The sequence below is a fragment of the Dinoponera quadriceps genome, unplaced genomic scaffold (assembly GCF_001313825.1).
Source record: "Dinoponera quadriceps isolate SergipeBrazil2010 unplaced genomic scaffold, ASM131382v1 scaffold7306, whole genome shotgun sequence".
In the NCBI taxonomy this organism is placed as follows: Eukaryota; Metazoa; Arthropoda; class Insecta; order Hymenoptera; family Formicidae; genus Dinoponera; species Dinoponera quadriceps.
In genome coordinates this window covers 43,467-58,475 of record NW_014561178.1, presented here as the reverse complement: position 1 = coordinate 58,475, position 15,009 = coordinate 43,467, and the positions used below count along the sequence as shown (strand labels likewise).

At 37.2% G+C, this 15,009-nt stretch overlaps 2 protein-coding genes across 4 annotated transcripts in view; one reads left to right on the top strand and one right to left on the bottom strand.

The window, feature by feature from the left end:
- Window positions 1–1,241: 1,241 nt before the first annotated feature.
- LOC106750960 (Meckel syndrome type 1 protein-like) lies at window positions 1,242–3,905 on the bottom strand. Its single transcript, XM_014631666.1, has 3 exons — window positions 3,728–3,905; window positions 2,687–3,045; window positions 1,242–1,667 (listed from the first exon to the last, which is right to left on the bottom strand). The coding sequence occupies exons 1-3, from the start codon at window positions 3,899–3,901 to the stop codon at window positions 1,262–1,264; spliced, it is 939 nt and encodes a 312-aa protein (XP_014487152.1). The 5' UTR covers window positions 3,902–3,905; the 3' UTR covers window positions 1,242–1,261.
- A 393-nt stretch (window positions 3,906–4,298) lies between these two features.
- Window positions 4,299–15,009, top strand: part of LOC106750957 (rhomboid-related protein 3-like) — an 18,484-nt gene continuing 7,773 nt past the window's right edge. For 2 of the 3 annotated variants that reach the window (XM_014631658.1, XM_014631650.1), the window contains exon 1: window positions 4,299–4,379. In XM_014631658.1, coding sequence (XP_014487144.1) covers window positions 4,327–4,379 — 53 coding nt within the window. In that variant the 5' untranslated portion in view covers window positions 4,299–4,326. Of the gene's footprint in view, window positions 4,380–12,774; window positions 12,808–15,009 lie in introns of those variants that run through there. The other variant, XM_014631656.1, reaches the window with a different exon arrangement.

Genomic DNA, 15,009 nt, shown 5'->3' with positions numbered 1-15,009 from the left:
CTTTCATTTTCACCACAAAAAACGAAATTACTTTCCGAACAACCCAATATTTTAATCGTTTATATTTGGAAGAAAGGAAACGTTGAGCGTTGTGCAACAACAACAAGGACAAAAAAAACAAAGGAAGTTTGCTCAAACTGCGACCGACCAATGTGCGATGATCGCCGCGCTTATTACTTAATATTAAACAAAGAAATATCTATGCTTTTTAAAATTTTTTATTATTTGTTTAAAAATATTTATTGTGTTATACATTTATATAATACAATGAAAAAATATAAAAATAAATCATTTTTTACAATCCTGAATCAATACTAGTAACTTTGTATGATCACAATTTAGCCTTATTTATATTCTTATAAAATGAATATTATTTAATATATTTTCAATCTTTTTTAATAATTATTTTTTACTAACCTTTTAATATCTTATTCCATCGAAAAAGGCAGTAAAACAGCACACTTTAAATTAATATCTTCATTTATTACGATCACTGTCATAATAAGACACTTGATGTACTTATTTCGATTCTTAAGTATTTTTTTGGTTTTCCCTTATTTTTTTACAAAAATAGCAAGTAAACTTATATTTACAATGTCCCCAAATAATAATAAATCATAGAACAATCGATAATATGCTATATTTTGTTAATAATAGCGGTTTTTAATTAGGATCTAAAGACCTCAGGTGGTCGTTTACGTAAAAAAGAATAAGGTGACTTTTATATGACATTTCACTTTGATAGTTCTTTTTTTTTTTTTATTGTGAAGATATATTATCACTCTTTCAACGCACGTTTTGCTTTGTGATTATCCTTCGAATTGTCTCTTTCATATCAATTTTCGTGAAACCATGGATAAGTAAAAAATTCGTGTTATTTTCGAATATGAGTTCCGTCGTGGAACCAATACAACGCAGACAGCTCGAAATATCAACGACGTGTTTGGTGAGGATTTGGCTAATGAATGCACAACACATCAATGATTTGAAAAGTTCCGTTCTAGAGATTTTAATCTTAAAAATGAGATATTTAGACGACTACGGCTGTGACCATACTGAGACCAAAGTGGATAAACTGAAAGCTGTAATGGAAACGGATACATCTCAAACTAAACGTGAATTAGCAACAAGGTTTGACGTTACTATACTACCAAGATACCAGCATTTACATACATATACATTTGAGTCTCAACAGACTCTTATTAACTTCGTCAATCAGTCTTTATCTTTCTCAATTATTATTGTTTAGAATAACTTATAGTTATGGATTCATCGCTCTTATTTGTATCATACGTTCTTTAGCCGCCTTAAATTGTTCAAGAACATTTTCAACACTGTTCATAAGTGCATCAGTACTTATTCTACTTGAGCCGTCCACTTGATAATCGAGATATTTCGCAAGTGTACGGTTTTGATGAGCGATATTAACGTTGACTTTGATATCCCCGCTAGAGACAACATTCAGATTTGACTTATCCAAAATTTTACCCTCGTGCGCCGCTGGAATACCGCAATACGTTATGTCCTCGAGTTCGTAAGAGCCGCCAATGAAGAATCGTCTTAATGCGTCGATGAAATTTCCTTTTGCACGCCACGTAGGGATTGTGAACTCGTACGAGCCAGGCGTCATTGGCAACGGTAGTGCTGCATATCCCTCTATTCGATATCTGCGATCAATTAAATTGAAACGCGTTAATTGATACAAGCGTAATAATCTCAACAAAAACTGGGTGTCTACCAACCTGGAAAAAGGCTGGAATTTTCAGAAAATTTGTTTATGCTTGGAAAAATCAGGGAATGTTATTGGAATTTCAAATGGACATTTATTTGAAAGCCATATTATCTCGTTGTTTATAGACAAATATTGGTTGACAGAATTTTATTTAATAATATTTTCCTCCTTAAAAATTATAGAAAACAATAGTTCAAAATTTTTCGACCTAACTTTAAATTAATTTTAATTTTATAACTAATAAACTGATAAAAAGTAACGCCAAATCGCAGATGCAAACTTATTAACATTCTGTGTACATGTATATTTAAAGTTGATTTTTTAAGTTTCTATTTAATATTTTTTATCTCATATCTACATATGCAATTTAAATGTTTAATTATATTATGATTTCTGCTCTAACGTTTAGAGTACACTGATTTTACAACTAATTCGATATTCACTATTGAAGACAATGATTTCGTGTTAGATGTAATTTTGTTTAATTTTAAGACGTATTAATTATTTTACTAGTTTGGTAAAAGTTGAATTTTTGTACCGATTATGCATTACATCATTTTTCCCTAACTTTCGAAAATAAAATTTGAAAGTTTCATGCAAAATAAAATATTTTTTTTCTTAGAGTCCTTACAGTTTCTTTCCAAATTTTTCAAATTTAATCACTGAAACTCGAATGATTCTTAATTTTGTTTCATGATTTATAAACTTTTCGAAAATATGAAGAACTTCAAACAATAAATATATATTCATTTGCAAGATATATTTAAAAGTTTTTTTTTTACCTGGATTTTTTACCTTTATTTTACCTGGAATTTCTAACAAATTGCCTAAAAAATCAGGGAATTGAGAGAAGATTTTTTTCGAGTTTGAGTAGATATCTTGAAAAAACAATTAGAAAGAACGCAATATAGAATATTCAAGCCAGATAGAAACGTAAGCCTCTCGTGTAATTACCTGGTCCAACTATCCACAGACGCCACAGAGAATAGTAGACGAGGCCAAAGCGGCGATATATTCGCACTCGGTTGAATCTCTTTCGACGGGTAATGCAACAATATATCGGTGCAATAACTGAAGTGCGCCGATTTATTGTCCAAGAGACATTTCTGCGTTCTTCCGAATAGCCTTTCTTTCTGCTTTGTGCTCCAGTGTTGCGGCAGATCAACGAAATAGGTGACAAACAGTCCGTCGTAAGAGAAACCGTGGGCCGACACGATGTCCAAGCCTAAATATACCGCAGACAGATTCGCTGGTGCCAACTGTAATTCCTTGTATACTTCCGCCTCTTTATGGACGAGCTGTTGTTGCACCTCCTGCAAATGTTTAATAACAATTGTTAATATTAACGATATTAATAATATTATATATATAACGATACGTCAATCTTTGGAAAAGAAGATCGAAGGGTATACGGAAAATGGCTATTTTCAGCAATTTATTTGTTTCATTTCTAATTTTTTATTTTTTGGCTATTGTATTATTGAAATACCACCCCTGATATATTATATAAGCTTACACCAAGTTCCAATAAAAATCCTAAAACCTATGTGACATTAACATTTTCCTTCAAACTTCGACATTATGTATTTCGGAAACTGAGCCGTTTAGGACACATGTTTATACGAACTTTTCCACTTGAAATAAACCAAAGAATCGCCTCTTTGAGTATAACTGGGTCTACTCAATGGACACTGTATATACGCGTGTGTAATCGGTTGTTTCGGAAAGATACAAATCTGTATCGCGCTCAATCGTAATAACTGCGGAACGCAATTTAAACCGCGTCAATTTCTGCTCGTGCGACTCGAGTCGGATAATAAAAGTTTGCTGAGCCAGCAGATGTAGCGACCGAGATTTCCGCTTACACGAATTACACGACAGCGGGCATATTTTCATATCCTCCGTACGCGCACGTCGCGTGGCTGTGTGTGTGTCTACCAGNGGGGGGGGGGGGGGGGGGAGGAAAGAGCGTGAGATAAAAATCGCTAATCTCACTCTACGTTCCTCGGCGGCGGTGGTGGTGTGTGTTGATACGACCCCTACTGCCGCTTCTGCCGGTCGTAGAATTGTGTGAAAGCCGCTCTCCGTGTGTTTGCAGATACTCCTGCCCCACTGTGCACGTGGGTAAACTGTGTACCCGCACGTACACGCGGACGATAGCGCTAACATCACACCTCATGGAGGAGAGCGTTCAGGAAGACATTCGGAGAACCATAGGATTCAGTTGAGCGTAGGCAGTCGCGGTGGCCGATTCGCTCCGCGCGGGGACACTCACGTCTGACATACACACTCGACGCGATTCGGTCGTCGTTTCGTCTCGTTTAGTTACGTACATATACACTACCGTGCGTCTCTGGCCGCTAATTAACGACGACGGTACAATCATGCACGAGAAGAGGACGGTGAAATTATCGGGTCCCGAGACTTCCGGATGCGCTTTCCCGAACGACCGGAAGAACAGAGCAAAGGAGACGACGGGGCACTGACGGGGAAGATGCCATAATCCTGCGAGAGAGAGAGAGAGAGAGAGAGAAAAAAAGAGCGGAGGAGTATCGAGGGACAATTTTTGGTGTGAAACAACGACGGCGTTCATCATGTTCTATCCGCAGAGAGTGATGCGCCAGATCTCGGAGGTGTCATACGTGGGGTACGTGCGTCAGTTGTTTTTCCTGGTTTTCCTCAAATAATGAATAATCCCGTCACGCCCGCCTGTCGACCGAGTGAAACATTCAAGGGATTTTCTCTGAAATCGGTCAAATTTCCTGCATCAGACTAGGATTGAGATTGAAATTGAAATTTGGCCGATCACAGTTCAAGGTTCGCTAAACTCGAGTTTAGTGAATTTTGCTCTGGCCGAATTTTAATTCAATCTCAATCCTGATCGGTAGTTTCCGATACGGACTTAACAGTACAAACTCTCTACGCCGCGCTGTGCCGACGATTTTCATTGAGATACACGACGATCGGGCTCGCTCATGAAATGACGTTAACGCGTTCGTCAAATTATTTCATCACCGTCACAATTCGACACATGTGGCCGACACACAGAGCGAACCGCCTCCACGTGTTGCGCCGCGTTTCCCCAATCGATCGATGTTATCGGGGGACGCTGCACGCTCGAGGAGCGTTTTCGGCGAGACTGGATTGCCTGAAAGCACCGATTTCGGACAATTCAGCGAGTTATATCGAATGTTCTGTATAATGTGCAACACGGGAAAAAGTTTGATTGAATTCATCTGGACAACCAAACGCGTTTTGATCGAAGGAAACAGAATTGCTGGTTCCTACACAGAAAAAAGTGCTGGATTCAAGTAAATAATTACTCTAACATTCCTTGGCAAATTTTTACTTGGATCAAGTTATAATATTTGCTCGATCCAAGTAAATTATTCAAGTAAAAAATATTTACTTGATCCAAGTAAAAGTTTGCTGAAAAGGAGTATTGAAGTAATTATTTTCTTGAATCCAGCACTTTTTTTTTCTATATGCATAAACTAAATACACAGTTCTTACACAGAAAAAAAAATAGTCTTACACAGTCTTACACAGGTTCTTACACAGAAAAAAAAATAGTCTTAAATCTTCTAAGAATATTACAATCTTCTTGCTTATATATGAGAATATCTATCATTGAATTGACCATTTTTTCTCCATGTATAACCCGAGATTCTGTTTTATTTTTTAGCAAAATATATTTGGTTTGCTCGTCTAATTAAATAAACTCAATCAAACGTCTTTTCCATAAACGCGACGAATTAGACTCGACCAACCAATCGTCACGATAATCTGCCAATTGCCAGTTTTCCCGCTGTTCAGCGACGTGATCTCGAGAGATAAGCGGGAGAACGCGTTTCCCACAGGTTTCACAGCGATTGCCTATGCGCATGTCGCAATACTCCCTAACCGCGTCGTCATCGTCGTGAATTCCCCTAATTACACACCACGCGTGCGTGCGTTTGTTCGTGATTTTTTGCAGAGTAACGATGACGAATGTGCGAGTTACGCCACGAGTTTTCAATTTCGACGACGTGCTTTCGCCGTGCCGGCCGCGGCTCACAACTGCATCACGTTGCGTCACTCTTTCAATATGACATTATTGAGAATATTGGTATCTACACAATATTAACATCTGTACACTATATATATATATACGTCATCACACACACACACACACACACGTAGAAGAAGATCGGTCAGCGCGGAGGAGAATGTCGGATATAAATGTAACCGCGCCGTAACGTAAATAAACGAGCCCGTCTCGCACGTCTCGGGATCGCCGCTTGCCGTTTTCCACGAAAACACCAGCTTTCCGAGCTGGACGGCGAAGAGCTCCCTCGGGACGCCCGGTGAACGTACTCACGCGCCGCGTGTCCTCGCGTCGCTGCTGCAGCTCCAACGGGCTCTGCTTCTCGGAGACGTGCTCGATCCAGTAATTGTACTTGATGCCGTAGCTATTGGTAATGTCGTAGGGCTCGCCGGCGAAATCAGGGTTAATCGTCAGCAGTTTGCGCGCCTTGTCGTAAGTCACGGTGCACAACAGCGTCTCTGAGTCGCGGTCCGAACCGCTCGCGGGCTCCTCGCGCCGAGAGAGATCGGCCATCACATACATGGCGGTGCATTCCGTGTAAAGATAATGATTCGATCGGACTCGCTCGTCCGTGCACCTGTCGTCCACCACGCTCTTGTTGTACCGCTCCCGGAAGGGCTTGCGATTCCGCAGGACCGGCAGCGCCGTCTGATTCTTTCTCGATAGGTACGACCTGTAAACGAGGTTCAAGTAATACGTATGTCTAAAAGGACGTTTAATGTTATCTGGGGGGGAGGCGACTTTGAAAGTGGACGCACAGAGAAAAAGATTTTCTTTAGATTTAGTGTTTCTATTTGACTAAAATTTGTTTCGTAGAAACAACATGTTAAAATATTATTTGGTTAGAATATGTAAAATGAAACAAATAATTTCTTTATAAGAAAATTATCTTTCGTTTCAAAAAGATTTTTTATTTAAGATAAAGATATATATCCGTTGAAAAGTCTAACAATCGTACTTATTAATTGAAACAATTAATTTCTTTGGAGCATGCCGATGATGAAATTTATTTGAATGCAATAAAATTTATTAAATTTGAAGAAATCTTTTTCTTAGTATACACAGAAAAAAATAACATTCTATTGTTGAGTAAAGCGATCACTCAGTTTACTTTCCTTCTTTTAAATAATAGTTATCGTCAACACAGAATATTTTCTTGTTAATATTCCATTAATAATAATAGTCTTCAAATATATACTTATCACAAAGCTTTAAAAAAAATCATTATTACATATCCTAAGGAAAAAATTTATTCTCTTTTGGAGAATATTATAAATTACATCGGAGAAAAGTCAAATTCGACTAATTCGAATAAGTTAAATCAAACCGAATGTGAATTTGTTTTAATTTGATATTTTTGATTGAAGTACTTAACTTTATTAAGAAGAATATATTTGGAATAAATTCGATGTTTATGATAAACTTCTTAACATTATACTCTTGTAATTATGATGAATTTATGATAGATTTGTGGATATATAAACTTATGATATATTTAAAATAAATAACATTTGAATGCGGTATCTTTCTGTATGTACATAACAACGAACCAACAGCAAATGTGTAATATGAATGTGTATATTCGTGTCTAAATTTTCTTTGATAAACAACCTTATGAGCGAATCAGCCTCAAAACATTCTGTTCAGATTCGTTGTGGCGTACACATCTTTCAAATTGTAATATCGAAAATTTGCGCTCGTTGTTCGTTCCTCAGTATATATCCAACTTAACGCGACACTCTTCAGATTCTCGATTCCCAGGTAAAATCACGCAGTTAAAGATTGGTAACGTTAATTTTGCGACTATTGATTGATTATTGAAGCAAAAGGGGAATTTTCTCGGAGTATTTATACATAAATCATAAATCCGCTCAACGGATCACAAATGCTATTTCATAGCACGCATCCTTTTATTCCGACGTATTTTGCTGGCATTTTGAGCGTATATTTTCTCGTTTCTGACGTCATTAATTAAAATGACCTCGACGATGGACTAAGAGTCGTAAGACATCTCTCTTGTAGCAAATTCAATCACGTGCGCTACATCGGATTAATGCATAATAAAGACCGTTGTGCATAAAGTATCCACATACAATGGCATAAAATAAGCATTTCGACGTTGAAATAATTAATATATGTTCTGTTAACGTGCCAATATCATTATTAGATAACTAATCGTTCAAAATGCTTACGTGCTTTTTTACTTAAATAACTGCTTTATGTACAGCAGCCTTGAGCGTGTACCAATTCGACGTAGTGCGGATATAGTCGAATTTGCTAATCAAAATTTTGCTATCTTGTTTGGTTTCGAATTCGGAAGCGAAACTCGTGTTTGCCGATACATATCTCTGTGATGTCGAACTCGATGGAAAATAAACCTGGACTCGCTCGTTATAAAAAAAAAAGGCAAAATAAAGAAATACCAGTTGAGAAACGAACGCTCGCACGAGAGCGAAATCGTTAACAATCGGGAATGATCGGTGACGGAGGAGTGTCGTCAGGGATAAGCAAGTCCGCTCGGTGCATCGGAAGAGAGCTGTCGCGAGCGACTTTTGTTTTTTTTCCGCCGGGGGGTGAATGAACAGTCGAACATTCAACTGCCTGCCTGTAGGGCTCCGTGAGGAGATCGTTATCGAAGTAGAAAGAGTCGTTCTCCGTGTAGGTGTACAATCGGCCGGTCCTCGGCGGCTCCTCCTCGTCGTCGCGTATACGCCGATGATACTCTCGCTGACAGTCGGTCAGGCAATTCTTCTCGTCCGCGTAGAAGTCGATCTCGAACGGACCGAACACCTTCTCCTGCCAGCCAAAAATACAATCCTCCTCCACCAAATAATTGGAGTCTCTGGTCTCACCCTCGGACTCCTCCGCCAGCAGCTCGGCGAGCGGAGACCTCTGCTGCACGACTCGCACTCTGAAACAACAAACAAATCGCCGACAACGTTCTCGAATGGAACTCGGTAAAGGTGGCTTGCCTGGGCCAGATGCCCACGCGCTCTCTCTCTCTCTTTCTCTTTCTTTTTCGATCCTCCTCTCGTTTCCTGATTTCGCGCGAACGCAAGTCGTGGAATCCGATCGCGCTATTCTTCTCTCTCTCTCTCTCTCTCTCTTGTTATCTTCTCTCTTTCGTTGCACGCGAACCGCCGATGATCAATACGTTGAATGCCGCGTTGATTTCCGTTAATCGTACAAACGTTTAACTGATGATTTCTACATCACTAAAGTTACGGTAAATAAAAATATAATTCGAGGTGTATCTTCCGCTACGTTTCATTGGCCCTTTATTGGCTGTACAGCCCATTTTATAAAAGCAATTAATCATGTTTCATGACGCGGTAATAATTTAAAAAGACGTGATAATATCATAGCGCCGGTCACCGATAACGCCCATGACATTAAGTGTTAAGGTAGTTGGCCAATACTGCTAGAAATGTAATGTTTAATACAACATTGTAGAAGCTTGATAAATTTATGCGAAATATTTATAAATATAATTTATGGTATGGTAGCTTTGACCTTATAAATGAAACCATCTTAGGATATAACGGTTATTGCGATATCCCAAAATGATGTCTGTGTTTCTCAGATAAAGTGTACTGTGTGAGAAATCTCTTTTAAAGATAATTTTTTTACTTTGAGGTAGTATAGCGTAGTATGTATAACAGTTTTGTAAAAATTTATGAATGAGACATGTGTTTTAATTTCCTGTAGCAAGATAGACTATTTTAATTCTTTTGCTGTAATATCCTTTATTTCAAAACCGTTAAAAAACACTTGATAATATAACATTCAAGAATTTTAGCTTTTCTGTCAGTATGAGACATAAAAATAAGATGTTTCAGTAAAAATATGTTCTGCTATTTTATTTTTTATCTCTTTCATACTATTAATTTACAAAAATTAAATTATCGTCTGTATTTCTCGAACTATAGCTAAATAATTTTTTCATTGCCATACTTTTTCTTTCAACATATAAGTATAAATAAATAGAAAGAATTAAAATTCAAAAAGTATAAAAATTATGACGCGAATTTTTGTGATCAGTGCAATCGGTGTCTCGCTACGAAATACGAGATATCGCGAAAGCGGGAACAACTTTATTGTCTTGATTGAAGATGTGACGTGCTCTGGAAAACACGGACGAATCTAATGGACTTGCACGATAAACAGAAGTTCAGTATACACAAAGTTGCAACGCGAATAAACCACCATTCTCCTTTGTTCTTGTAAATTTCGCATCTGCCTGTGAAAGAGAGAGGTTAATTCGACGTTATCAAATGCACACCATTTTTCCGACGAACCTATATCTTCTTTCGAGGTCCGACGAGATGTCGGGAACTTGCGAGAAACTATTTTCGGTTCAATATTGCCGGGAATTAAATTGAATCACTTTAAACTCGATTGATGTTGAATTGAATGTATTGAATCGAATTTGCACATATTGAATTTCTGTATGTCATATTAACCGTTTGAGTGCCACGCGTCTCTGCTGTTTCCCTGTCAAAACGTGCCAAGGAGCGCTTTTTCGCTTGTCTTATTCCCCATCCAGAAATGCCAAACGGTGCGATAGCGCTTGTCTTATTCTCCAATGATTGCATCTAAATGTTAGATTGCAATTAAAATTCGTTCTTTTATCAGTTGTCTCATTATTTCATTTTTACCTAAAACGGAATGGTAGCCGTAAAGTCGCGCATCGACAGAAGCCGAGCGTGTGCCGGTTATCGGCTTCGCAGCTGGTACTTTTCGAGCGAAACAGAAGAAGCGCAAAATCGCTCTTTCGCACTCAAACGGTTAAGGAGGTTGTAAGGCGAAATGAGTTTTGTAAGAATTCGATGAAACTTGTACTACGTATACAGTGAAATATCACTAACTGCTCGTGCAATTAGAAAAAGACTGATCGTTCAAGAGCTGAGATGTTTGTAACTAAAGTTGACACTTTTTATACATGTTCCTTGAGATTAGTATGCTATTTTTAATTTGTACTTTTAATATCTTCTAGACTAAAAACAAGACCGCGACAAAAATTGCTATGATATTAAAGATATGATAATAATATGCAGATATATGAAGATAACATGCAGATATTATACACAAATTTCAGAATTATTTTGTTTTGAAAATATAGGGATATTAATTTCATAATTTATAATAGTACTCAAAATATACACACACATGCACATAAATACTTATAAACCCCTTTCTATTATTTGTGTATTTCTAATAGGTCAACGGATGCATAAATAGAACATTAATAGGAAAAATTTTTTAAATAATATTTTTGTGTTTGTAAAATTGTGTATATATGTTTATCTCAGCTTTGTTTCAAATTAATATTTATTATTTAAATACTGAAATAAAAATATAGAAACGTAATTTTGCTTAATAAATACTAAATTTATAAGTGGCTTTGATACGCCATGGCAAATACGACACTGAGCCTTACAACCTTAAGTCGAGTTTATTCATATGAACTTTTCTATGTAGGAGAAACACTTGAATGACGCGACACCTGATTTTCAGATTGTCCATCGGCTCGTTCACTCTGTAGGTGGCCGCTATTTTCTTTTTTTCCGCCTCGGACGACATTTTTGGGTCGAGAGCCGCGTTTCGATACGGTGTGCCCGATTTGATTATTCTGCGAAAAGAGAGATCGGAACACTGAATAAGCTCGGCTGTCAATGATCTCGGAGATCCCTCGTTTGTTGATTCGCTCGTCGCTAAGCAACCTCGCCGCCGGCTGGGACGTGACGGTGGTGGCATCAGCACCGAAGCATGTCGCGCTTCAAATTTCTAGCCGCGGTAAAGAACAGAGAGAAAAAGAAAGGAAGGTAGAAAGACGGAGAAAAAGAGAAGAGATATCAAAAATTCGAATGTTTATGTTACAGTCACCGCTTTCGGAACGTAATGTGATTTTTTCACATCTCCTTATTGGGATGGATATGCATGTTCCCGACAAAACAGTACCGAAATTTGAAAAGTAGAACAACATCCCGAAAAATGAATACAATCTCCCGAAATGCAACTTTCTCGAGATATCGAAAGAATGCAATTATTATCCTGAAAAGTCAATACAATTTCGAAAACTGAATACTGGAATCATTTTGTAAAGTTTATAACTTTGCAAGGCAACTTAGTTTTTTCCAATATTTCGGGAGATCGTCTTGTCGTCAGTTTTCAGGATTAGGATTTTTCGGGATATTGTCTTACTTCTCAAATTTCGGGATTATGTGTGCCCACTCTGATCATCGTCGTCGTCATTCGCTGTTAACGTTATACGAGAGTTGCGTAAGAAAGTAGTTCAAGTTTTCGTTTTCTTCTTGGCGCATTCGATCCGTAAAAATCCCGGAGGACGGAGCATCATTTGTCAACTGCGAAACGCAGCATTTGCATCCTTCTGAGCTCGATCAACTTGGAGAAAACCGCATTGGCAATTCGGGAGATTCGCGTTCGCGCTACGTATATTTCATCACGAATGACGGGACGGTATTTTTCGCAGCGCCGTGCGTATTTACGCGTGTAGCATCTCTCATTGGAAGAATTCTCTCTCTTCCTCATAGATTCATCCAGTGAGTTTCCAATGAGTCATTGTGATGCGCCACGCCGATGAATACCTCGGAAAATGATCGATGCCGCCTCGTGATTAGATGTATTCTTAATATCGATGAGCAATAGTGCGACAATGTTGATATCTGGTCACGTGGGGAGAAACCTTGACCGCTCCTTCTCCTGACATCCTGCATCGTAAATATATTACACGGAATTTTCTACACGAGGAGTATGCAAAATTGGAGAAATCAGCTACGTGAAATCCAGGAAACGGGGAAATTAATTTAGCATACTCGCAGCTAATAAGCTCTTTATGCTTGTGTACAAATAGTTCGATCCTCAGAATCTTCTCGAGTCTCTCGACGGCTCGATGCGGAATCTATTAACATTAGTTGTTCCGTTGTCCCGGATGCGTTATCCTCGCTTAAAAAGGAAGGAGCTACGTGTGAGTAACGAAAAGAAATCTCCATAAGCCGGGCCATATTTTTTTTGCACGTGCAACTATAGCAAATCAGCATAGTCACGGAGTCAGCATCTTGCTAAAAAAAAAAAAAAGGAGAGAGAGAGAAAAAAAGCCGTCGCAGAGACCATTGTGTATCCGTTCTATATGTATACAACTGAAAAAAGAACAAAGTATCGTCACACGGGACGGCTATTCGAGCGGGAAGCGGGAGAGGGAAAGAAAGAAACAGAAAAGGAAAAATAAGGTTTCTTAAATTGGCGGACCATTGTCTATCTATCGGAGTCGCAATTGTCAGAAAATGAAAAGAAAAGGAAGAAGAAAAAAGAAAAGAACGTCCAGAAAGAAGAAATCTCGCAACTTGATGGTAGAGAAGAAGGTGGTATTATGGCCTCCTTTTTATATTTTATACAATAACTTTGTTAATAATCAATATTTTCAAATTGAAAACTTAACGATTACATTCGACAAAGTATTGTTCAGTCGATTCTAGACTCAAAACGAAATATTCGTTACTTAGGACGTTATTTATAAAAAAAGTGGCGACGCTATAAAATGGATCGGAGATAAACAGAGATAGTAATGCGGTCTCCTAAAAAATCAGTTTTGTTTGGAAACACTTTTGTTTTGTTGTGAATTTATATATTTATTCAAAATATACTTTTTTAGAAGAAACAACAATGAATATAACCGTGAATGTTTAATGTAGACTTTTAAACTTAACTCGAATCATTGACTTATCGAGTAACTATTTCGATATGAAAACTTCGAAAAAGAAGTCATGGTAATTCTATTTTAATGGGAGGCCACATTAGCAAAAAAAATATCATACTGTTGTTTAACTTTGCATAATTCGAAGCGTGTACAGCATAATAAAATATTAATTAACTAATGACTTAATTAATTAGTGACTTTGATAAGAGATGGCGCTCAAATCGCAAATTTGATATTATTTGTGACATTTGCCACAATTTTCTTTGAAGGCATACACACAAAGATTTCAAATAGATCTGTCGAACAATAAATTTTTAACAGCGAAAGCGGATAAGTTTGCGTTATTTTGCTATAATAGAAAAGAGTGAATTCCGTATGTCGAAAGCCAAAATTAGTCGAATTGCGCTACGAACTGCTCCTTCATCCACCCAATTCTTCGGATTTACCCCCCTGCAACTTCTTTCTCTTTCCAAATGCTCGGTGGAAAAAAAGATTCGCATCAAACAAGAAGTTCATCGCTGAAACAAACGCCTATTTTGCAGAGTTCGAGAAATCGCATTTTTCGGAGGGCTTAAAGAAGTTGGAATATCGTTGGGAAAAAGGAGACTATGTTGAAAAATAAGTCGTATTTTGGAAAAAAACAAAAAAACATTTTAAAGTCACTGATTTATCAAGTACCTCTCGTATATTCATGTCTTGCTCAAGTTTCAAGTTGGCTCTACACGATATGGCAAATGTCGGACGAACGTTGGAAATTATATTGATCATGTACGTTATATTATGTTATTTATGTTATATTATGTTATATTATATTTGCGTTATATAATCACATATATTACATTCACCCAACATACGTCATCAATATTAATTGCCAACATCCGCCTACGTTCGTCTAAATTTCTCACATCGTGTGAAGCCGGTTTGGGAAGAATGAGGAAGTACGTGTAATCAAATACTAAATGTACCTTGAAGACGTTTCAAAATGCTTGAAAGTAAAAACGTTCTAACAAATGCCGGCTATTGTGTATTCTCATATTATCGTCACTGCGTAACGGCAGGCTACTGAACAAATGATTTCATAAGTAATCGCTAGAATTCATCATTTAATAGTGGAGATATTAAGGGAACCATAGTACCATCTTCTTTATATGCAATATTATTTAATATTAAGTAATATTTCTGGAATATTAACAGATAGTTACATGTCCTGACAATATTTAAAAAATAATATTATTTAATGTGATTGTAATATTACATATTTTTTAAATGTTCAATTCTATATGTATGTGTGTGTATATATATATAATTGTAATTTCTTATTTCAAATGTATTGCAATACTAATTGTTTTATTGTATAAATATAAAAGTCGAAAGAATTTAGTGTAAAAATACGTTTTATATTAAAAAAATGATACATATGCATATGGCATACAATTATACACACACACACACACACACACACACACACACACA

What these genes read in the sequence shown, in the direction of transcription:
- LOC106750960 (XM_014631666.1), bottom strand. Translation starts at nt 3,901, where the DNA reads ATGTTAGCGCTATCGTCCGCGTGTACGTGCGGGTACACAGTTTACCCA. An exon ending in CCGCCGCCGAGGAACGTAGA is followed by an intron (nt 3,046 to 3,727) that starts GTGAGATTAGCG and finishes AAACATTTGCAG; the next exon opens with GAGGTGCAACAACAGCTCGT. An exon ending in TCTGTGGATAGTTGGACCAG is followed by an intron (nt 1,668 to 2,686) that starts GTAATTACACGA and finishes AATTGATCGCAG; the next exon opens with ATATCGAATAGAGGGATATG.